The sequence below is a fragment of the Rhinatrema bivittatum genome, chromosome 3, assembly GCF_901001135.1.
Source record: "Rhinatrema bivittatum chromosome 3, aRhiBiv1.1, whole genome shotgun sequence".
Classification (NCBI taxonomy): Eukaryota; Metazoa; Chordata; class Amphibia; order Gymnophiona; family Rhinatrematidae; genus Rhinatrema; species Rhinatrema bivittatum.
In genome coordinates this window covers 186768343-186794416 of record NC_042617.1, presented here as the reverse complement: position 1 = coordinate 186794416, position 26074 = coordinate 186768343, and the positions used below count along the sequence as shown (strand labels likewise).

General features: G+C 41.3%; 1 protein-coding gene across 2 annotated transcripts in view; it reads right to left on the bottom strand.

The window, feature by feature from the left end:
* The window catches only part of UTRN (utrophin), a 1458479-nt gene that overhangs the window by 375904 nt on the left and 1056501 nt on the right, over window positions 1-26074 (bottom strand). For both annotated transcript variants that reach the window (XM_029594027.1, XM_029594025.1), the window contains 2 exons: window positions 9031-9109; window positions 5278-5338 (listed from right to left, as the gene is read on the bottom strand). In XM_029594027.1, the coding sequence (XP_029449887.1) occupies window positions 5278-5338; window positions 9031-9109 (140 nt within the window). The remainder of the gene's footprint in view (window positions 1-5277; window positions 5339-9030; window positions 9110-26074) is intronic.

The window sequence follows — 26074 nt, the reverse complement described above, 5'->3', positions numbered from 1 at the left end:
TCCACTTAGAAAATGCTGGCTAAAACCTGCATGTATAAATTACATGTAGAGTTTAGATCTCCTCACACAGTTATAAAACTATCCTCCCTAGGACCTTGGCTCAGAATGGCACACCAGCCATTTGATACATTCTCAGTTATGGCCATTGGGTAAGATCTGAGTAGCAAATGGTATATTTTTTTACAACAAAGATAAAATATTTTTAGCAAATTGCGGCATGTCATTTTTGGGGAGAAGATGGAGAGTGATGGGAGATAAGAGAGTCAAAGCGATACAAGATTCTTGGGTAAGGTTTTTCCAATTTTAACCTTTCTTCTAAGTTTCTTCCACTCCTCATGAAATCTGTTCTTCAGTGAGTAGCATATCCTTCCTTGAATTTAATCTGAACTAATTTTAAATACAGATCTATAAGCTGTAACATTCTAGAAAGGATTTCTGCAAAGTCAAACTGATACATGCCATACTACTGCTGCAATGTTGGCTGCCCTCACAATAAAGAGCCATGAAAATTTGTTTGGTTGGGTTTTCTCCTCCACAGCTTTGTTAGATAGGTCAGATTGCTGCACTTGTGCATAACCATCTTCACTTTTTTTTTTTTTTTTTTTTTTAACTCCAACAGCCTGCCATGAAGGCTGGTGGCCAGACCCATTTTTTGCACACATGCCAAGGACTGGAAACTTACAGCTCCGGACTTATGGAGTCCGGAAAAGAATAGTTTGCAATTTGACATTGGTTTATCATTTCTGTTGTGTGGAGATGGGATTAAGTGTAGCATACAGGTTTCAGAGACTGGCTGTGCTCATTTAAATCCCTCCATGGATACGAGCTGACGCAGCAGGGTGGCAGCAGAAGCGCCAGCAAACATATTTAGACAATATCAGAGTTTCTCAATAAGCTCTATCTATTCAAATCATTCCTCTGGCCTTACTAAAGAAGTGTGGTTTTCCAGCAACAAACTACTGATTTAATAAGGAAAAAACAAACAACATTTATCTCCTGAAACACTGCAAAGTGATGAGGTGCTGTTTTACACGGAAATGCATTCTCAGTACTAATGATGTATATTGGCAATCTGTTAAACAAAGAAATGACTTCAAAGCATGCCTACACAAAATCCAATCTTAAATACTGTTAATTTAAAATAAATATTAAAAAATGCTACCTTGGAGAACGATTACTATAGCAAACACATTATCACAGTCTTATAAACTGAAATATAAATATAGATAGAGCAAAGGTTAAGAAGATTGCGATAATATCTAACAGATGGCGTAAGATCTGTACCATATGATGACTCATGGCTTCAAAGTTTAATTATTCATAGACTTATAGATTACTGCTCTTGTATAATAAAGTTTATCCCCTTTCGCATGAAAACACTTTCACACGATGTTGGTGTTTTCAAGGTATAATCTAATAAACAAGCCGTAAAGCCCGTTAAAACGGGCTACATCCCTCTGTCTCTCACCTCCCCCTCATTCTCTCTCCCCTCACTCTTCACCACCCCCCTCCCCCACCCACTCCTCTCCACCCTCCCTCTCCTCTCACTCAGTCCCCCTCTCCCTCCCTCCCTCCCACTCACTCAGTCCCCCCTCTCCCTCACTCCCACTCACTCAGTCCCCCTCTCCCTCCCTCCCTCCCACTCACTCAGTCCCCCTCTCCCTCCCTCCCTCCCACTCACTCAGTCCCCCTCTCCCTCCCTTCACCCACCTCCATTTCCTCCCGGCGCCGTAAGCGCGACTTCCCGCAACCCTCACCCGGCTCCATTAACCCCTCCCGCTCCTGCCGGCAGATCTCGGGGGGGGTGTCACTCCCGCGCCCCCCCCCCCCCCCGAGATCGCGCGGTGCCGCTACTTCTCCTCCCGCTCCTGCCGGCAGATCTCGGGGGGGGGGGGGCGCGGGAGTGACACCCCCCCCGAGATCTGCCGGCAGATCTCGGTGGGGGGGCGCGGGAGTGACACCCCCCCCCCCGAGATCTGCCGGCAGATCTGGGGAGGAGAAGCAGCGGCACCGCGCGCGCGCGCGCGGCGCCGCTGCTTCTCCTCCCGCCCCTGCGGCCCCACCGCCATTTTTTTTTTCTGATCGACATCCTTGCCCGCACATGCGCAGTAGAGCTGCGCTCTACTGCGCATTTGCGGGCCGTCGGTCACAGGCCATTTATAAGGTAGATTAGTCATCCAGTGACTGCATAACATTTCTTACATAAATAACTAGGGACAGGGATTTAAAACAATAAATAGCACCAAGAGAATAGCAAGAGTGGTGGCAGCAAGTGTTTACAGACTGCTGTGTGATTCTTGACAAGTGAAAGGTATTTGAAAATAGCCCTAGTCTCAAAAAGATAGTTTTCTTTCTATGAACCCAGCATAAGGTCTATTATTTTAACAGGAGACCACCAATACATGAATCAAAAAGAAGTTTGCCACCAAATCAATGCCAGATTGGACTGGTAGTGGTATTTCCCACACCCCAGAGAAGAAAAACAGTGCCTGAAATGGTGACCAAGTTTTGCCACACATCTAAAGATAAAATTGCCACATTATCTGCGCTGTGGATTTATTTAGATTTTTTTTAAATTTTATCTTATTTTAAGACCACTTGCAGCCGGGACCTGCAGGCACTTGCCATTCTTTTGGTGCTATTTGTGATTTGTTAATCCACATCGGTAGTTGTTAATGGAAAAAAAATATTCTACAGTAATTGGATAAATGAAGTTGCTTTACTAACCCAAAAGGACAACTCTCAAGCCAACTAAAAAAAGGCAGACTTAGCATCCAAGTCAGCACTGAGCACCTTCTTGCTTTGATGTCATTTAAAAAAATAAAATAAATTGTAGTTTACTGGTAAACATTTGCTCTTCAGATGCTGGGTGCATCCATCAGTGGTCAGCTCCTTCTGCCCTCCTTCGGAAGAACCGGACAAAGCGACACTCCACCCGCCTTACCTGGAGTACTGTGGCCAGCTCTGGAGACCGTATCACCAAAAGGATAGAGACAGGAGTGGGCAGCCAGAGAGGAGCAACCAAAAGGGTTTGGGTTTATATTGGAAAACCTGTGAGGAGAGGCTGAAGAATCTCAATATATATACTGTGGAGGAGAGGAGGTACAGGGGAGCTGTGATTCAGACCTCAGATACCTGAAAGGTTTTAATGATGCACAGACATCAAACCTTTTCTACTGGAAAGAAAACTGTTGAACTAGTGGTCACAATGTGAAACTCCAAGGGGGTCGATTAAGAACTAACATCAGAAAATATTTCTTCACTGAGAAGGTAGTGGATGCCTGAAAAACCTCCCAGAAGAGGTGGTGAAGAGGAGAACGATAATGGAATTCAGAAGGGCATGGGATAAACATTGCAGATCCCTAGAGGACGGAAACCTATATTAATTTCAGGTGCAACATTTCGGATTGGGGGTAACCTGCACAAAACGGCAGTTACTACCCTTTAAATAAGACTAGAGGTGGTCACCCCAGAAGAGAGGTGGGGTGATCAGCCCACACAACTGAGGCCACAAATTCAAGGCTAGGTTGTGGTAAAGAGCAACTATTTATGAGACACATTTGCATTTGCAGCCCAATTAGCCTTGATGCTTTTTACACAATCGCAACATTGCTCTCTGCTTTGACAGCAGGAAAATTGGATTCGGACAACAGCCAATGCTGGGCCCCAACTATTATGGTTTGGGGTACTGATATGCAGACATTTCTGGAAAAGCATTATGTAGCACAGGACTGCTTCTCTGGCCAAGTCCAAAAGCAAAGCATGTTCAAGCAGCATTGTTTGAATTATCAAGAAGGCTGCTCACCCCATAAAAATGTTGCCAACAGTGTTATAGGTTTCATAGTTGATTGGTTTTGATTGTAAATTTACTACCTTTAACATAAGGCTTGGGGGTAACTGGTACGGAGCAGCAGTTAATATCCTTGTGGATTATCTGCACAGTGCAACAATTACTACCTTTAACATAAGGCTTGGGGACTACCTGCATAGAGCAGCAGTTGCTAACCTTAACAGAGGGCTTGGGGGTGGTCTACATGGAGCGGCAGTTGCCACCATGTCCATGGATGGACCATTCAGTCTTCTTCTGCCAAATGTTACTAGATAAGGGCACAGTAATGCTCCCCCCATCATCAGTAGAACTAAGACAGGACATGGTGACATCATGTACTGCTTCTGATGCTGCTCCAAAACTGGATGCACAGCAGACAGAAAGGCAATTTTCAAGTTGTTTACTGGCAAACTACTGCTTGGTTTTTGTTGGGTTTTTTTGTCATTAGTATCCAGTTAGGAATGGAATGGCAAGTTGCTTGATACTATGGCTGCCCTTAAAGATGGTACTTTATAGGACAATTTTCAGAGTGACTAGCAAGGGTAAAAAAAATAAAATAAAATAAAAGTTTTATCTGTATTAATTGGCTGTCTGAAAACTGTCCTCCCTCAATGCAGCTACTACAAGGTCCATGCAGTTCTGCATTGTATGCGTGTGCCTGCTGTACGACCTCCAGGTCACATTTGCTTACTGCACTAGTTAAAAATCACTTTTGTGTTAAAAGTCAATTACAGAATAGTGAAAGCAGAGGGTTAACTACCATAGCAGACAAACCCTGAAGCTGATGAAACACAGAAAAATACAATATGTCGACAGATCAGAGCTGCTTGGTCTACCTATTCTGTCCATTTTCATCTGCTTATTCTGCTGCCATGCATCCTACTTCAATCTCTGCTTTTCTTCCTCTTTTGCTCTGCACCCCTAAAAACACTAATTTGTATTGTTGTACTTCCTCCCCCCTCCCACACACGTTAAAATATGTAAGGCAACAATTCCTTTTTGTGGACAAGTCTGTGCAATTAGGGCAATAGAAATGTAGTTAGCAATAGATTTAATTATTTTTTCAGCTGTATGCATTCCATTTTTTAAATCAAATGCCGATTAATGACAAATTGTCTGATAAGGAACACAATCTGAACTTCACATATTTCTCACTAGGCAGGCATCCAGGTAAAAAGTGTGATGACATCTGCTAAAACTATGTAAACTGATTTAGGCGTCAAAAGACACACATCAAAGGCTCAGTATGACTCAATCACTTAACAGAGTTAAAGCTGATTAATCTGAAGTGCCTGTTAACTTTTTTTTAAATATCTTGGTGCAAGAGGTCTTGAACTGAAGCAACACTGTGTCCTGTACCAAACAGATATATATTTCAGCATCTGCAGTGTTAAAAGTATCTCTTCACTTCCTGAGAGCAGTTCTAGAACAATTTAAGAGCAACTTACTTGATGTAATAGGGCACTTTGTTCAGGGAGACCGATCTCTGCCACGGCAGCTGAACTGAGGCTAGGGAAACACACGAGAAAGTTACTGAGCATATTCTTCTGCCTGTACTTCTGTTTCTATGTACAGTTAAATGCTGTTCTAGTAAATTGGATAGGGATTGTTGTAATTTTCCAACAAGGCTTTCAGTAATTAGAAAGCTGGCTGCAGAAAACAAAGGCAATATATCACCGTGGCGTCCATTTGATGCAAAACAAGAAAAAAAAACAAAAACAGGTTGTAGGGATTTCCTTTCAAAAAAAGGGATTTATAGATAACCTGCAACTTAGCAGATTTATGCACAAAAAGGCTAAGGGGATTTAAGAATTTTAACACTGCCATCAAAACCTTCTACAGCCATATTACCAATACAAGTTAAAGATCACTACTATACAGTTGACGTGAATTCAGGTAATGGACTGATAGTGGTATACCCACAGACCACCACTATTATTTATTTTATTTACAGTATTTATTTATTTCATAGATTTATATGCTGCCTATTCAAAGCCTTAGATTATGTTGTATGATTTTTTTGTTTTATATATTATAATTCAATTGAATTGTAACCTGTTCTGATATTTTTATGACTTGTACTATATCAAATTGATAAATTTAATCAAAACTCAAGGAGTATGGTCATAATACAAAAAACCCCCACCTAAATCCATCCATAAAAAAAAAAAAAAAAAGGAAATTAAAAAAATGAAAACAAAATCTAAGAAAAATAAAACTAAGAAAGAAGAACTGACTAGAATGAAAGTCAAGAAACTGACAAGCTGATATTTAAAATACCCCAGCTAATATAGTTTTTTTTAAATAAAAGAACATTTTTGTTTGACTAACGGTATCTTAACCTTTAGCTTTCTTTCGCCCTCACATGACATCCCAGTTAAATAAAAAAGGGAAAACAAGGAGAAAAGGCAGAAGCAGGATAGATGCACAATTTGGAGCACACTGGAGCGGATGTGTATTTTGGGGCAGATTTACGCGCGTATGGGGGGTTACGCACGCTGCCGGGCCTATTTTCAAAAGGCCCAGCAGCGGGCGTAAAGCCCCGGGATGCGTGTAAGTCCTGGGGCTTTAAAAAATAGGCGGTCCGGGGGCAGGGCAGTCTGGGGGTGGGGCCAGAGGCCTCTGCAAGCCTGCTGAGCCGGGGGGGGGGGGGGGCAGGACAGGGAGGGGAAGGTGGGGGGGGGAATGGGGAAAGCCAGCTGGTCTCCCCGAGGGCTTGGCGCATGCAAGGTGCACTAGTATGCACCCCCTTGCGCGCGCCGAACCCTGATTTTATAACATGTGTGCGGCCGCGCGCATGTTATAAAATCACGCGCACTAATGTAGGCCCCGTGCGTACATTTTAAAATCTGCCCCATTATGAGGTACAAGAAGGACTAACCATCCTCCTCTATTGTGGGCACAATAACATTCTTGTGTTCAAGGTAGTATATAAATTTAAGCACCATACTCTCTGAAACACATTTTTTTTTTCTTGTGTGTGCAGCTTTCCTGTATGCGTTTGTGTATATGCAAACTTTACTGGGAACATTGCGCCTTCTGTAATTTGTTGTTGAGGATTTATGTTCTAAAATAGGTGTCTGATATTGTGAAGAAAAACTAACGGTCTGATATTCAAAAGCATTTACTCGTGTAAGTGAGCTTTTGAAAATTGCTACAGTATATGCCATTGAATTGTCAATAGGTTTTTAATCTGCGTAAGCGCAAATCAGGCCAGATTTTAAAAGGCCCATTCGCACGTCCGTATGTGCAGTTCCTGGCACACTCACATGGATGCACTGATTTTATAACATGCATGGGTCGCACACGGGCCTTTTAAAATGTAGGTGTTTATGTGTTTAAATAGCTTTTGTAAATTACTACAATAGTACAATACATTTACATGTATAACTCCTTTGAAAATTCACCTCTTACAATATACCTAATACCCAAGGCAAATTTCATCTCCCACAGAGGTGGCCTATATTCCAAAAAAAGCCAGAATCAGCTAAACAATTTGTTGCTGATCTTATCACACCTACTGCACAAAGTTTTTGCTGTATGTACAAAAGCTGTCCATGAGCAGCAATGCTCAGACACTGTCATCTACGCTGAATGGCACGCCCAAACTGTTTTCCAAATGTGGCAGATCTGCAACTCATTGTAAAATGATTTTATGTTACTGTAATAATGCTGCGTAGTATAGGGATCTTGGTAGTGAAAATGTATTACAATTAACACATGCTAACCTGTTAGCACATGTGCTAATTAACACGACATTTGTAAAAAAAAAAAAAAAGAAAAGAAAGCCCATGACTTGAAAAAGAAATGAATACGGGTCAGCTCATATGCGGGCATATAAAATATTAATGTGCCTACAGGTTCATGGCATGCTCAATACTAATTAGTACACTAGCTACAAAGGCCACTTGAGTAGGAGATAAATTTAACTCACTCTTTTAGCATGCATGTGGTTCAAGGTTTGAGGCATTACTAGGCAGCACCAGGCCGTTAGGAAGGAAGGAAATGTCCTTCATTTCTTTTTGGCATAGGTACTTTTGAGCTGGAGTCCTGACGGAGGGGGGAGTCGTTTTTTTTTATTGTATCAGAGAGTGGGATCTCAGGGGTGGGGGGACGAGAGGGGTTAGATTTTATTTGATGAGAAGGGGGATTGTGGATGCACATTTAATTTGGGGGCTGAAGGTTCCGTGAGCGGGCCGATGTACTAATATTAACATTAAGCATAGGATACACTTTCATAGTACTCATGCTCAGCATTGCTTTTATACCTGAATGTAACCTGCTTTGAAGTGCCTGAAAGGCAGAATATAAATCAAAGTAATTTTTTTAATTAAATACCGGTACATTCGAAATAATGTTTTAACATGTGCACTAAGAAACAAATGCAGATTTTTAGCATACAGCATACTTTCATAGGCCTCATATTCAAAAGTGATGCTGAGCATGGAAAAATGGAAATATCAAAGGAAGTGCCACAAAAATGGAACACAATAGAGGTGCTTACTACAGTATAAGATGCTAGGATTCTTTTACTGCTGAATGTAATAATATGGACATATAATAATGGTCATCCTAACCCAGCAGCCCTTCCTCTCTCAGCTACTTTAACAAGGAAATACATTTAGAAAGGTACACATCAATCCTTAATGTTTTATTAAGGTACACATCAATCCTTAATGTTTATTAACGCATTTTATTAAGGTACACATCAATCCTTAATATTTATTAACGCATTTATTAATATAATAAATGCATGATTTGCATTGCGCTGATTTTTCTATTGATATCTTCCTGTTTTCCATTGGCATTTGACATGAATGCAATCAGTGCCTTTTATATGTTTTAATACTTTCTCCGTATTTTATTGTCTTGTTAAAACTTTCCTTGGATAAATAAAAGAAAGAAAGCACACATTATGTGGGCTAGAGGGGCAATGACTGCATAATAATTTTATCAATACTATTTTACTTTGAAGAGGTTTATTTTAACCATCACTGCTAATTGAAAACATTTACTGTATCTATTCCAGCTGACTGTAGTAAAAATTATCCTATGTAGTGCTCATTTCTAATCAGCCTTAATTAAAAAAGATATGAAGACAATAACAAACACACCATTTTTCCCCACTTCTCATACACAGTTTAATTTCTTCTGTTTTTGGTTTTTAGTTTTTGGAGTTTTTTTAAAACATAGGTACATACTGGAGAGAAAATGTTGCGAGGCAGGTCCAAAATCCCGCAGGGCTTCCTGCAGCAGCTTAAGGCGATCCTCCACAGCCACCTGTAAATATAAATACACACACAGGAGAGGGATCCATTATGCAGACATAATAATAAAATATGCAAAGCAAAGCAACATGTTTCCCCCCAGCTAATTCTAAGGACAGCAGGAAAAATAAACACCACAAAAATGCTAAACAGAAAACAAATAAGCATTTTTATTTCTCTGGAGTTCAAATGCATTCACTTTTATTTTTTCCAGGCAAAGTAATATTACATACAAATTAAATCAACAGAATTCAAATCTGTGAGGAACAACAAAGTTGCAGGGTGATAAAAGCTAGAAAGTGCAATTTACAAGCCTTTTCTTTTTTTTTTAACTTTCTCTTTAAATGTCAGCAGGCCTCACTTTGATCCTATTGACCTTACAGCTATCCTTACAAGATGGGATTCACTTTGGAGCCTGCTGTTTGCTGGCTGACAGGACAGCCAGGCACCCTTCTGCTTTACTAATTGAAGAGCACAAACAGAGACAGCAGGGACTCCATTGCTCCTTTACTTTCGGTTAGGGTAGAGTAATGCTGTATTGAGGGCACCAGTTTAAACCGTGGCACAAGCACGCACGGAATCACTACAGAATTAACACGACCAACCGCACTCAGGCCACAGCAGTAAGTGGAAGGCAATCCCTGCCAGTCGTGTCCCCCCCCCCCCCCCCCAAATTCTTCTCTTCATCGGGCAATATATATGCCCCAGCTCTTTATGTCGGGCAAAAGGGAAAGTAATGCTGTTTGGATTTAGAACAAAAGATCATATTACAAAAAAAAAAAAAAAAAAGATGTCTGAAGGAAAAGAACTGATGTATTAAATCAATATTAAATCCAGTGGCCTTAATCAAATTAAAAAAAAAAAAATAATTTTACACATGTTGCTGTGAAAGTCTAAACTGAAAAAGGATAGGTCCTGACACATCAGCATGACAAGTTTAGCACTGAAAACAACAAGGGCCAACAACTTTGAAGCCAGATTGCTGGATGAGCTGTAAAGCAAAATGAGAGGCCAAGGCTCAGTCCCCCCCTACATCCAGCTCTTTGTCTACTACAGGCTAGCTCAGCGTGGGAGCAGTGCTCCACTGCAGAGCTTCACAACCTTTTCTAAATCTGGGCACACTTTCAAGTTTGCTTGTTTTGGTTTGGTACATCTACAATATAATTAGACAAGTTTAGAAATATAGGATGACAATCATGACAGAATCAATTGCAATGTATGCACTTATAATATTTTTGTGATTTTAGCTTCTTTCCCCAAGCCAGTTTTGCATTTAAAAAAACGTTTAAATGTGCATCCACATTCTCCTCAGGTTTCCACTCTCCATTGATAGTTACATTTCCTTACAGCAGTCTTTAGAAATTCCAAGCCAGTCCTCCCCCAGCATTTCCCCCTCATTCCATTTAACCCCAGCACACTCATCCCCCCCCCCCACCCCCAGGCTGGAGCAGTCAGTATTTTCCTCCTCCCCTCCTCATGCTAGAACCCAGCAATAAAATCAAAAGATATAAAACATTCACAAAATTCAAATGATATTAATAAAAATAATAAATGTCAAAAACAGCCAATGAACATCCAATAATTTTAAAAACTCACGTAAATTTGTTCTGTTTCCCAAACACCAATAAATATTTCAAAACATCCAATGAATAAAACATCTAGTAATTTAAAAATGTTATACATTTCCTAAAACATCAATAAAATATTTCAAGACAGCACAAACATCAAACACTCAGGGGTAGATTTTAAAAGAAGCGCGATCAGCCTACTTTTGCTTGCGCATCAGACTCAAGCAAAAGTACGCTGGATTTTAGTAGATACGCGCGGAGCCGCGCGTATCCACTAAAATCCTGGATCGGCGTGCGCAAGGCTATCGATTTTGTATAGCCTGCGCGCGCCGAGCCGCGCTGCCTCCCCCCGTTCCCTCCAAGGCCGCTCCGAAATCGGAGCGGCCTCGGAGGGAACTTTCCTTTGCCCTCCCCTCACCTTACCCTCCCTTCCCCTACCTAACCCACCCACCCGGCCCTGTCTACACCCCCCCCCTTACCTTTGTCGGGGGATTTACACCTCCCGGAGGGAGACGTAAATCCCCGCGCGCCAGCGGGCCTGCTACGCGCCGGGCCGCGACCTGGGGGCGGGTACGGAGGGCACGGCCACGCCCCCGGGCCGTAGCCACGCCCCGTACCCGCCCCCAAAACGCTGCCGACACGCCCCTGCAACGCCGCGCGCTCCGGCCCCGCCCCCCGACACGCCCCCCTCCGAGAACCCCGGGACGTACGCGAGTCCCGGGGCTCTGCGCGCGCCGGGAGGCCTATGTAAAATAGGCTTCCCGGCGCGCAGGGCCCTGCTCGCCTAAATCCGCCCGGTTTTGGGCGGATTTAGGCGAGCAGGGCTCTGAAAATCTACCCCTCAATAATTAAAATTTAAAAGATTTAAAAATCTCCTTTCTCCATCACTAGGCTCTTTTGATTTCCAGTCACCCTGAGATTGTTGTGGATTGGAAGAGGAGGGCTGCAAAAACTATCTTCTCTCACACACACACACTCTACAACACATTCATTCTCTCATACTCCTCTCATATAGATGCCCATTTTCTCACATGTACTCTCTCTCTCTCCCCCTCACTGACACATTGAATGTGTGTGTGTGTGTGTGTGTATATGTGAGTATGTGCCTGCCTGTGGTGTGTGCGCATTTGTATGTGCTTAACAGAGGGCCTGCTTGCCTGTGTATGTGTGCCTGATAGTGCCTGCCTACCTGTGTGTGCCTGAGAGAGTTCCTGCTTGTGTGCATACTTGTCTGCGTGCCTGAGTGTGTGTACCTGCCTGCCTGTGTGTGTGAGAGCATGAGTGGAATGCATGAGAAAATGAACATGTGTGAATGAGTGTGTGAGACAGTATAAATTTTGTGTGGCTCCCCTTCCCTCCAATCCACAACAATCTCAAAGAAACTAGCCATCAAATAATCCCAGGTATGGAGAGATGGAGTTTTTTAAATCTTTACTTTGTCTTAATTTTTGGGTAGTTTTTGATGTGTTTGCTGTTTTGAAATATTTTATTGGTGTTTGGGGAATTATAAAAAAAAGTTACGTGAGCTTTTTTTTTGTAATTGATAATTTTTTATTAAGAACAATACAAGTACAGCCAAAAAAAATTAACAAAACACAATTAGAGGCTCCAACCTTGTAACATGATAATAGCAAGAATAATGATGATAATAATAGCTTACCAAATATAACAGTTATCCAATTACCCCCAATTTCCCTCCCTCCTTCAGACTTTAACAATCAACATGGAACAAGGTGACCAGAAAGCAAGGATCAAAAATCAAAGATCGAAAACCAAAATACAAAAAGCCAAAAATGCAAAGAAAGAAAAAAAAAGAGAAAAAAATCTGCATCTCAGTGGATATCAGGAAGATATCCACTGAGATATCAGAAGCCATATGTTTTCAAATTTGTCCAATGACTAGTGACAATGAATGGCAGTCAGCTTGTATAAATGATATAGAAGTCCCAAATGTTGTTTCAAAGACCACATATTTGGAACAGCGTTTTTGCTGCCAAAAACAAGCAATCTTGCAGCTAGCAGCTGTAAAGATCAATTGTAGTAATTTCTGAAGTATAATAACAGAAGAACATAAGAAATGCCATGCTGGGTCAGACCAAGGGTCCATCAAGCCCAGTATCCTGTTTCCAACAGTGGCCAATCCAAGGAGAAATGTCCGGGTCAGGAATATAAAAGCACAAATTTAGGTGACATTGCAATCTCTTTTCCCATCATAGAATTCAAAAAGACAAATAACTCCCTCCAAAAACAAGTAATATAATCACGTCCACCAAATATGAAGAAAAGATCCCTTATCCCCACATCCCCATCAACACTTAGCATCAACATTAACAAACACTTTCTGCAATCTAATTGGTGTGAGATACCATCTTGGTAAGCAAGTTATATCCATTTTCCATTGGGAAAGCAGATTCTAAACCCCTATTTATATTAAGGAAGGAGAAGTCTCATTCATCTTCTGAGAGAACCGTACCCAAATCTTCCTCCCATGCTCTTATATGTTTAGGTTACTCCTCTAAATCCTTATTAAAGGAAGAATACATTTTTTAAATGATTCCCTCTGATTTATCCGATGATCACATAGGACCTCAAAGTATGGTTTACCCTTTTTCAGATCAGAAATTACCTTTCTTTGAGTCACAACATGCTTTACTTGAGACCACACCTGGAATACTGTGTAGTGTACAATTCTGGTCGCCGCATTTCAAAAAAGATATAGTTGCGATGGAGAAGGTACAGAGAAGGGCAACCAAAATGACAAAGGGGATGGAACAGCTCCCCTATGAGGAAAGGCTGAAGAGGTTAGGGCTGTTCAGTTTGGAGAAGAGACGGCTGAGGGGGGATATGATAGAGGTCTTTAAGATCATGAGAGGACTTGAACGAGTAGATGTGAATCGATTATTTACACTTTCGAATAATAGAAGGACTAGGGGGCATTCCATGAAGTTAGCAAGTAGCACATTTAAGACTAATCGGAGAAAATTCTTTTTCACTCAACGCACAATAAAGCTCTGGAATTTGTTGCCAGAGGATGTGGTTAGTGCATTTAGTGTAGCTGAGTTAAAAAAAGGTTTGGATAAGTTCTTGGAGGAGAAGTCCATTAACTGCTATTAATCAAATTTTCTTAGGGAATAGCCACTGCTATTAATTGCATCAGTAGCATGGGATCTTCTTAGTGTTTGGGTAATTGCCAGGTTTGGCCTCTGTTGGAAACAGGATGCTGGGCTTGATGGACCCTTGGTCTGACCCAGCATGGCAATTTCTTATGTTCTTAAGAAATGACCCACAGCTGGAATATCAAATGTCTCCACAAATAATTCAAAAGACAAAAATTCACCCAACCTTATTAAATGTTTGAATCTTTCAATCCCCGCTAATTTCCATTTATTTGCCATCCCTGATTCCATGTCAGGGGAAAAATCTTAACTTATAAAATCCAGCCCACTAAACAAACCTTCCATTTATTTCATACCCTCAGAATCACTAATGCATATGAAAAGAGTGTTCCAATGGTTACCCAGGACACCCTGGGCTGCCAGCACAGAGCTTATATTGGCATGGACCCCATTAAATGTTGCTCAATTACCCACTGTTTTATTTCATCAATGTGGTGCCAGTCCACAATGGCCCCGGTCTGTAAGGTCACATAATACCACCAGAGGTTTGTAATCCCTAATCCCTCTCAGGAATTCTGCTCAAACAAAATTCTTTTAGGTGAATTTTGAAAGCTCGGCGCATGTCAAAGCAGGGAGATATTTGCATTTTTTGGGACGGCACTCGCCATGTGGATTTTAAAAAGCACGCAAGTACTCGCATAATTCCAGGTATGCGCACAAATCAAAAAAGCTAAAAAAGGGATGGGTCATGGGCGTGGCCTGGAAGTAAACTTGAAATGTGGGCATAAGTATTTACACAAGCGTGCGCCGGAGTCCCCTGTAACGTAACTTTACTTCTGCTACGGACGGCATGTAGTATAAAAATTAAAAAAAAAAATAGGTGCGTGAGTGAGGTTTTAAGGGTTGGGGTGAAAAGGGTAAAAAGGAGGCTAATTAACACGGGAGTTAGAAAGTATGATCCATTAACAGGGCGAACTGGGAAAAAGGGCTATTGCATCAGCACGTGCTGTTTTAAAAATCCCCCCCACTTATGCGGTAGAGCGGGCATTTTCACCATATGCACACACCTCCATATAAAATTGTGTCTACATGCATGTGCATACAGCAGATGTTATAACATGTGCACATATAAGTGTGTATGTTATAAAATGGCCGCATCCATTGGCGTGGCTGTTTAAAAGTTAACATCCCTGTGAGATCCTACGTGGTCTGTGCTTCCAAATAAATTCAAATATGTGATTTAAGTAGGCTTGTACGTATATAAATCTGCAATATTTGAAATAAATAGAATCTCAGAATTATATTCATTTTAATCTTAGTGATTCTGCCCAACCAAGAAAGATCAAAGCAATGCCACTTCATCAAATCCTTAATAATCTTATCTAGCTAGGGAAAGCAATTCAAAGAGAAGAGTTTTTCCTGTGCGCTACCAATATTAATGCTCAAGTATTTAATTTTCCCCTTGGCTCACTTGAATGTAAAATGATTTTTAATGAATCGGTGATGATCGGGGTCAATGAGATATGAAGAAGTTTGGATGTCTCAATATTAATTTTAAACCCCGACATCCTAGTAAATGTACCCATCTCCATTCGCACTTTCCCTAAAGATATAATTGGCTCCATTAAGGTGAAAACTGTGAACATAGACATTTTATAATTCCCTTTGCCCATTGCCATTCCTTGAACCCTCAAATTTCCCCTAATTCAAGTTGCAAATGCTTCCAGAAAAAAACACAAATAGGGGTGATAATGGGCATCCCTGGTGAGTACTGCAACCTACTTCGAAATTCTCTGAATATCCCCATTTATCCTAATACAGGCCTCTGGATGGAAGTATAATTTATTAATCCAGGTGCAAAAGTATTGCCTCAAATACATTTTTTGAGTGTTTTAAACAAAAAAGGCCAATGGACTCTATTAAATGATTTTTCAGCATCAATAATAAACACCCACCAGATAAGATATAGCACTATCCGCACATTATATGCAGCCATTCTCCCCAGGATGAAACCTGCCTGATCTGTACAAATCAAATTGTTTATTACACAATTTTGTCTGTCAGAACCTTTGCCAAAATTTTCAAATCACTATTTATAGGAGAGATGGGCCGGTATGACCCACATAATGTAGGGTCCCTGCCCTCCTTAGCTATCACTGTGAGATCTCTGCTAAATTCATTTCTGAAGATAGACCCCCTTTATTTCTAAGGAAATTAAACATCTTAGTTACAGGGTAGACTAATACTGGGACAAAGCATTTATAAAACGTGGAAGTGGAGCCATCAAGACCTGGCGCCTTACTGGGTTTCAGGTATGGATCATCTATAGAACTTCCTCTGAGGTAATATCCCTATCGAGCCAACTTTGCTATTCTTGTCTCAGCTCTGGTAGTGAAATCCCATATAAATGTCACATTATTTATAAATAGTTCCCTCATATTACTTCATGTTATATTCTCTGTTTAATTTGATATCTTCTTATTTATGCCTATTTGCTTTCCTTTTACGTATATTACTTCCACAACTCCCAGTTTTTCTGCTCCTTGTTTATTGTAACTGCTTTAACCGCTTAGCCTCTCCCTGGTTTGATGTAAACCATTATGATGCCCCTGACGAATGTCGGTAAAGAAAAGCCTTAAATAAATAAAATAAAATAAATAAATAATTCTCAATCTGAGTTTCCTCCACAGAATCATCTGAGCTATAAAGTTCCTCATAAAACTGCCAAAAACTGACAAATTTCCAGTTTGAGAAAAGTATCTCTCCCGCTTTACTTTTTATTTTAACCACTTGGTTTTATATTACTTTACTTTTTAGTTTCCTAGTCAATCTGCTTGCCTTATTGCTAGCTTGAAAATACTGTTGGCGTAACAAATCCTTCTGGAATGCAATATTGTATATATCTAGAGACGATAAATCTTGATAAGCTTTAACATGCTGACAATACACTGTTGTGTTGAGCTTACAATCTAAAAATTTCCAAAATTATGGCATTCCTAATTTTTTCCCTTTCTCTCTTTATAAAGGATACACGAGCAATCAATTTTCCCTAGAAAACAGCCTTCAAGGAATTGCATAAGACCACAGGGGAAGTGTCTTATCTGATCGTTGAAGCACAAATACTCTACTATATCATTTTGTAATTTATTGCAAAAAGAAGGATCTAATAAATTATCATTTAAATGCCAATATCTTTGTACAGTGTCATGACTTACCACTCCACTCTCTAACTACAGGGGGGTTTGGTCTGACCAGGTAATACTGCCTACCCTGGATTCTATAATATTAGCTACTACATCCTTTTCTACTACAAAGAAATCAATATGCAAATATGCAAAGAATGTGGTTTTGAAAAAAAAGTACAATTTCTGTTGGTTGGGTTCATGATGCTCCATATATCTACCAAAGTTCAATGATCCATAAAATCTTTTTTTATTTCTCCTGCACTAATTGAGGTACTACTCCCTTGCCAGATGAACTATCAAGTTTAGGAACTCTGGCACAACTAAAATCCCACGACAGGATGACTGTGTGTTTTAGGCAAAAGCACATTAGATAGTCTGTCATAGAAGGAGCCTTGGCCTTTATTAGACACATACACACAAACTAGTGTATGTGTTTCCCCACTCTCTCTTAACTGAACCAACACAAACCTCCCTTCAGGATCAGTGTAAGGCAATAAAACTTCACAACGAAAATATTTGGAAAGAAGAATACCCACACCCGTTTATTTCTCATTTTTAGAACATGCAGCCATATATTTATAAGGAAAATGCAGAGAATGCAATAAGCTCTCTAATTGTTTCTTCAAATGGTTCTCCTGTACAAGCACAATTGCTGCTTTGTGTTGTAATGCTTCCCTAAAAATAATTTCTTCTTGGGTGGAGAGTTTAAACCCATAGGGGCAGATTTTAAAAGGTATGCATGCGGCGTACATTTGTGTGGGCTACCCGGCACGCACAAATGTACGCCCAATTTTATAACATGCGCACGCAGCCATGCGCATGTTATAAAATCAGGGGTCGGTGCGTGCAACAGGCAGTAACAGTCCTCTGGCTGAGAAGACAGATTACAATTCCCTCTGGAACCCAGCATGTGTCCCCTATTGTGTGATGGCTGGGACTCTACTCATCCTCCATGGAATTTCTAAATCTTCAGTCTCAGCCAGCCTTGGGAAACAAACCTTGCCCAGCCCCGGGAAAATTTATTTTCATGCAATTCAACCTTGGTAGTGACAGCTCAGAAATCAACAATTTTTCCACTTCTGAACAAATGGTGTAATTTTAGTTTTGACCCCTGCTCATTTGGGAGCATCCAGCTCAACAGTAGCTAACGCTGGGATCCTAACAACACCATAAAACTTCATCACAAATACCCAGGAATTCCTCCCCCCCCCCCCCCATTTTATAATACTTTGACCATAGTAAATGCACCAGTGCTCCATCTGGAAGCCTGTAATCACAGGCCCTGAATCCGTCCACTAGGTGTAACTCTTGACAAGTGATCACAATTTCCTCTCCCCCAGGGGCTATGAATGCAGCCGTCACATTTTCAGCCCCAGGTTCATTTTTTCACGTGTTTTCACCCAGACATGTGCATTTTCTCACTTTATATTTGCTGTTAAACCAGAAACTTGCTTAAATATTAAAGTTAGACAAAATAAAAATAGCAATCTTCAATAGCCAAAATATTACCGTATGCTCTAAAACATTTGTGCTAAATATAATAGTCTGTCAATATAATTGCTTCTTGGGTCTATTGCTTCTTATTGTAGGTCTCACTGATTTACTGAATACATTTTTAGTAAGATTAATGTATTTTATTATTATTATTTTTTTAATATAAAAGTGTGCACATCTTCACTTGTACATATGGTTACACCTGCATGATGTTCAAAGTAAGGATCCCTGTAGTAGTACCTTGAGTTATAGAAATTCATAGTTGTGGGGGAAGCTAACTAGAAGCATCTCACAGTAACTTTAAACCCTATCCTCCCCCATCAAGAGTATATTACCAAACAGAATATAGAGGAGAATCATAAGTTTGTCTGTTTTGACTAAGAACTGAAATTAGTCTTGAATTTTGTTTTATAAATTAGAAAATGAAGCAACACATTTTAATTCACTCTAAGAAACTGCCACAAGGCCAAAAAGCATCTCGGAGGCAGATATCTGTTTCACAGACCCTTTAAGCCAGTGCTTAAAAAAAAAAATTCCACAAAAAGCTCACAAAAAGCTAGCAAAACTGACAACTTAGATACTTGTATCCCCCAGGAGAAAATCTTTTGTGCTCCTTCATTTTGAAATCACTGTCACAATATTTTTTTGTATAACTAGAGGATTTCTTTTCCACTACAACGCTTAAACTTGGCAAACTTACATCAATTACCTTACCAAAAAAAAAAAAAGTCTGCTGCAACTATCACTCATCTTCAGCAATCTTTAAATGTGTTCCTTCAGTGCAGCAGGTTGTTGCTATCATGAGAGGGAACACAGGAGAAAAAGAGAGGAGAATATGTATCATATGTATCATCCATAACACAACCATGACAGGTGCAACCCGACTCCTCCATCCCAGGCTCTTTCTTGCCCCCCCTCCCCCCCCCCATCCCGATGAAAGTTGAGGCTGGTGGGTGGACTGGCCCATGATTATATCCAGGGCTGCCGGTCCACCCCTTCCCCTATGCAATGCCCAGCAGTGGATTGGCATATCGGGGGATCGGGCATCCTCTGGTGGGTCGGTCGCCCTGGTCATGTGGTAATCTCAGCTCCTGCTAAGTGACTGCAGCAGAACTCAAAGCAACCTGAGGGAGGTGTCGGTGGGGCCGCGATGGAGCCCAACCCATCGAGGCCTGAGGGAAGCGTTGGCGCAGCCCAAGGGAAGTCTCGACAGGGCGCAATAGAGCCCAACCCATCGCAGCATGAAGGAAGTGTCTGTGCGGTCTGGGGGAAGTCTCAGCAGGGCCGCACAGCCCGAGAGAAGTGTTGGTGCAGCCTGAGGTCTCTGCGCGGCCTGACGGAGGTCTTGGCCCAAAGAGAGATCTACAGGCTCGGCAAGAGGAAGCATCTGGCAGTTGCAGGGCTGCTTCCTCTTACTTCCCCCTCTGGCAGTAAATGAACAGCACGGGCTTGGCCAAAGCGCAGAAAAAAGGAGGACACCTGAGTTGTGCGTGTGTGTGTGTGTGTGAGAGAGAGAAAGTGTCAGCATGGGTGTATGAAAGAGAGAGAGCCTGAATATGTGCATGAGAGTGAGCCTGCATGTGTGAATGAAAGAGAAAGCACCTGCATATGTAATTGAAAGAGAGAGAGCCTGAATATGTGCATGAGAGTGAGCCTGCATGTGTGAATGAAAGAGAAAGCACCTGCATATGTAATTGAAAGAGAGAGAGAGCCTGAATAGGTGCATGAGTGAGCCTGCATGTGTGAATGAAAGAGAAAGCACCTGCATATGTAATTGAAAGAGAGAGAGAGCCTGAATATGTGCATGAGTGAGCCTGCATGTGTAGCGGAAAGAGAGCCTGAAAATGTGCATGAGAGATTACCTGCATGTATGTATGTATGAGAGAGTGTACCTGCATGTATGTATGAGAGAGAGCTTGCAAGTGTGTATGACAGAGAAAGCCTGACTAGGGGCAGATTTTAATACCAACGCGCGGGCGTAGATTTGTGCGCGCAACCCGGCGCGCACAAAATCTACGCCTGATTTTAAAACATGCGCGGCAGCTGCATATTTTAAAATCAGGTGTACAAGTGTGCAAAAGTGTGCAAGGGGTGCACACTTGTGCACCTTGCACACGCCGAGCCCTAGGGGAGCTCCGATGGCTTTCCCTGTTCCCTCCCCCCCCCTCCACCTTCCCCTCCCTTCCCCTACCTAACCCGCCCCCCAGCCTTACATAACCCCTCCTGACCTTTTATTTTACACATTGCACCTGCCTCCAGGCAGGCATAGGTTGCTTGCGCCTATGAAGGCCACTGGCCATGCCCCCGCCATGTCCCTTTTTTCAAGACCTGGGACATATGCACGTCACAGGCTTGCGCGTGTCACCGGGCCTATGCAAAATAGGCTTGGCGCACGTAACCCCCTTGCGCACGTAAATCCAGCTGAATTTACGCGCGTAGGGCTTTTAAAATCTGCCCCTATGTGAATGAGAAAAAGTCTGCAAGTGTGTATGAAAGAGAGCACCTGCATGTGTGAATGAAAGATAGCCTGAATATGTGCATGAGATTGAGCCTGCATGTGTACACGAAAGAGAGAGAGCCTGCAAGTATATATGAGAGAAAGCCTAAATATGTGCATGAGAATGAGCGCCTACATGTTTGTTTGAGAGTACCTGCATGTGTGCATGAGAGAGTGAGAACCTGCATGTGTCCATGAGAGAGAGAGCCTGCATGTGTGAGAGAGAGAATTTGTATGTGTGTGTGTGAGAGCTTGCATGTATATGAGAAAGTGTGTATTTGTGTGTGAAGGAGAGAGAGAGGGGATAAAGATTGTGTGGCCTTCTTCACTCAAATCCACAACAATCTCTGGAAAATCAAAAGACGCCAATTATTTATTTATTTAAAGGTATGGAGAGAGCTGGAGATTTCTTAATTATTTAATTATATATTTTTTTTAAATTTTGGGGTGTTATTTCATGTGTCTACTGTTTTGAAATATTTTATTGGTGTTTGGGAAATATTAGAACAAATGTATGTGGCTTTTTAAATCATTAGGGGCCCAATATTGAAAGATTGCCGTTTAAGTAACTTGGCTGGATAAGTTATATCCAGTGGATATAACTTATCTGGCTAAATTATACGATATATTCACTGGCACGGCCTTGTCGCTGAATATACGCATATATATTTATACTTTGCCGTATCAGTTATACCCGTCTAATGTAGCTGGTAAACGTATGCAGCTAAGACAAAATATTGATACTTGGTTGTATAAGTTATGCAGCTAAGTCGCTCAAGCCACTGCCTGCCATAACTTATGCAGGCAACTTTTTAGCCATATAAGGGACTTATGTGACTAAGCAACAGCCACTAAATGTAAGCGCATATTCAGCAGCTGCTACTTAACCACATAAATCCTACTTATCCAGCTAAGTAATGCTGAACACGCTTTGAATATTGGGCCCCCTATGTTTGCCGGCTGCTTTGATATATTAATTCTTTTCATGGTTTTAATATTATGAATGATGACTTATATCTCTCGATTTTATTGCTTGATGTTTTGTGAGTTGTGATTATGTTTCTGTTTTTCATTGTTGCACTGCATAATACAGTCGGGCTTGTTGTGGTTACCAGAACATGTTTGTGAGTGAGAAAAAACGAGTGAGCCAGTGGACCTCTGCGTGAGTAGAAAAGAGAGCAATTGAGTCAGTGAGCATGTGTGTGAGCAAGAACGAATCAGTGAACATGCATTTGAGCATGTATATGAGAGAGTAAATGAGCCAGTGAGCATGTGTGTGAACAAGAGCATAAGTGTGTGACACAGTGAGCATGTCTGTAAGAGAGAGCGTGTGATCTGGTAAGCATGAGGGAGAGAGAATATAAGGGAGTTTGTATGAGAATGAACATGTGTGAGAGAGAGAAGAAAGTTGTGCATATCTCCTACCCTTTACTAATCCATGGCAATCTCAGGGTGAATGAACATAAGAACATAAGAAATTGCCATACTGGATTAGACCAAGGGTCCATGAAGCCCAGCATCTAAAGTTCCCAGATATAGAGAGCAGGGGATTTATTTTAGCTTTAATATTAATTATTGGGGGGTGTTTGTTGTGTCTGCTATTTTGAAATATTTTATTGATGTTTGGGAAATTAAAAAACAATGTTATATGTTTATAAACATTGGATGATCTTTTCATCAGCTGTTTTGAAATATTTATTCATTTTATGAGTTTGGTTTTACTATTATGATTGATACTTTCTATTTCTTGATGTTACTGTTTGATGTTTAGTGAGGAATGATGTTTGTTTTTCCATTCCATACAGTCTGGCTTGTTCTGGTTTCAAGATCAGTTTTTATCTGCATGTTTCTATTTATACTTTATCTCTTCATTTTGTATTTAGTGAGGGTCTGTCTGTGCTCTACATGTGTTACTAAGGTGAGGTATTCTGCTAAACAGATTTGTGGTATGGCCCCAATTGATTTGCATGGATGGAATGGGGGTCTACAGCTTTGTTTATTCACTGCTGGTTTAGAGTATGCTCTATTTCTTAGTTATTTAGGAAAATGTGCCATTTATTTTGGAGATATTTGGACTTAAGTTTGCAGGGTTTCAGAGTCAACTTGGTGTGTTGATGCATGTGCTGCAGAGAAAGTGCACAAGGGAGTAAGATACCTCTTGGGCCAGTTTTGAAAAAAATCCCCTGGGCTGACATTTTCCTTCAATCCGCCCCTGGCAATACCCCTTGGGATCTGGAGGTAGAACACTGCCCCAGTTGTGGCTTCCTCACCCTTATAATGGAGATGGGTCGGCTCATTCACTTTGATAAACACAGAAAACTCTTTGCAAGGCAGGATTTAAAAAAAAAAAAGAAAGAAAGAAAGAGAAACCTGACCAATAATGCAGACATTTCTCCTTGCTCTGACTCCTTTGCAATCCACAACAATGCTGTAACTGAAACCCTTCACCCAGCACTATCAGCACCTCCACTGAGAACAGATGTTAATTTTGGGGCAACTATGTTTGTTTTAATCAAAACTTTTTGCATAGGTGGCAACAACACAGAAGCATTTGTACCTGCTTTGGAAGCTTTCAATAGCAGCATAATGATTCATGGAGTCAGTGAAGTGCTAACAAGCTGATGTGAATATTTCTGTGGCACAGGTGCTTAAAACAAGCATATTAAATTGAACCTTGTCTTCAGAGAACAATACACTTCCCCCCAGGTAGCCAAAGTGCTGACAAAGTAGTGGGGAAGACAGGGTCACTGCATTTAAAGAGACATCGGAGCAGTAAGGAGCCTGATATTCAGAAGGCACTTAGCTGGATACGCAGGATTTATCTGGCTAAGAACATAGCCAGATAACTTGTGGGCGGGCAGTGGGCATAATAGGGTGGTACTATTTTTCTGGCTATCTTAGCCAGATAAGTTATGATAATGAGACTTATCCAGTTAAGTTATCCAACTAAGTTCAGACTTACTCAATAGCAGGTATACAATTGGATGGATAAGACTTATCAGCTAAGCAGCGCCAAATACAGGGATAAACAGCTGCGTAGCCATCCAGCTAACTTAACCAGCTATAATTTGAATATCTACCCCAAAGTGTTAAAATTTGTACCAGCGCTACGTTGATGTATCTTTAATGTTCTTACCTGGACTTCTCTGAGATGCTTTATTGGTCACAAAAATATATCACCAACAATTTCACACCTTAGGGTCCTAAGATGTTTTCAGTGGCAGAGAATCTCATCCCTCTTGTAATCATGCACTTTTACTCATATAATCCAAATATTTATTGGCTTTATATTCAGCTTTTTCGGCAATTCAAAAGTGGATTACATTCAGGTACCGAGGACAGGTACCTCAGGGGGCTTGTCCAAGATCACAGGGTACAGCAGCAGTACTTGAACTGTGGTTTCTCTGGTTCATAGCCTACTGCTCTAACCTCTAAGCCAGTGATTTTCAACCTTTTTTGAGCCGCGGCACACTTTTTACACTTAAAAAATCCCGGGGCACACCACCAACCAAAATGACACTAAAACAGTACATATTATACATATGTTTAAAAATATAGATTCTAAATGTATCTATACTCATTCAGTGTGAAACCTGGGCCTGTTTCGATGAACACAAAAGGGATATCCTGGCAGGAATGGTGGAAAGACACACACGAAGCTCTTCCTCAACAGTTCTCAGTCTCTCCCTGTTTTTAGTTTTTATGGCAGTCAAGCTTGAGAAGCCCAGCTCACATAGATATGTGGTTGAAATGGGAGCAATGTCAAAATAGCTTTGTTGGCCAGAATGGGGAACTCCTTGGCAACAGATAACCAAAAACTGTCTAAAGGAAGATCAGCAAACTTTAGCTTTAAACCGCGATCTTGCTTCAGTTCAATGAGTTCCTCTTGCTCCTTTAAAGTCATGTCCTTTCCAGCAACGGATAATGAACTGTATGGGTCCCTAACCCAGTCAAGGCATTCTGTGAAGGCTGAAGAGAAATAAAACAACAATTTCTCCTCAAGAGTTTTCAAATGTCTGCCAATCACCTCGCACATTGCAGCAGTGTTGCCATCATGCAGTTTCTCGGTGAGCGGGAACATCTGAAGGTTGCCACCCTGAACATGTTGTTGCCAGAGCTGCACCTTTAAACGGAATCCGTTCATTTTATCAGTGCTTGTAAGCAGGTTTTCATTTCGGCCTTGCATCCGTGTGTTCAGTTCATTCAGATATTGAAATATATCAGCCAGGTATGCCAGCTTTGTACACCACTCATCACTTGCAAGCAGCTTTGAAAAATCGGACCTCTCGTTTGTCAGAAATATTTTAAGTTCCTCTCGCAACTCATACACACGGGCCAGCACTTTGCCGCGTGACAGCCACCGGACCTCCGTGTGGAGCAATAAGATTTTATGTTCCGCTTCCATTTCTGTACACAAAGACGCAAATAAGCGACATCGCAAAGGTCGCATCTTCACAAAGTTCACTATGCGCACAACATCATCCAACACAGGAACTAGATCTGCTGGTAAGGTCTTTGCAACGAGGGCCTCACGGTGCAAGAAACAGTGGGTAACAAGAACATCTGGGTTTCTTTCTTTAACCCTACTTACAAAGCCTTTGATGCGCCCGACCATGGCTGCGGCTCCATCAGTGCAGACACCTGTACAGTTTTCCCATGTAAGCCCACTTTTATCAAGATATTCCGATGTGACCTGGAATATTACCTCTCCTGTTGATTTTTCTGGCAGTGCCTTGCAAAATAGGAAGTTTTCTCTAATGGCTTCTCCATCCACAAAACGCACATTGGCCAACAGCTGACAATGTCCACTGATATCCGTCGACTCATCAAGTTGCAAGGCAAATTTCTTACTGATGCGCACCTTTTCCAAAACAACTGTTTCAATGTCAGCAGACATGTCATCAATCGTCTGGAAATTGTGTTATCAGAGAGAGGCACTTTAGCTATCTCTTTGGCTGCGTCAGGGCCAAGCATCTCATTTACAATAGCTTTACAAGCTGGTAGTATTAATGTTTCTGCCACAGTGTGAGACTTTTTTGATTTAGCTATGAGTTCAGCAACAAGGTAGCTAGCTTTGAGGGCTCTCTCATTTACCTGTGTGCTTTTTCTCAAAAAAGT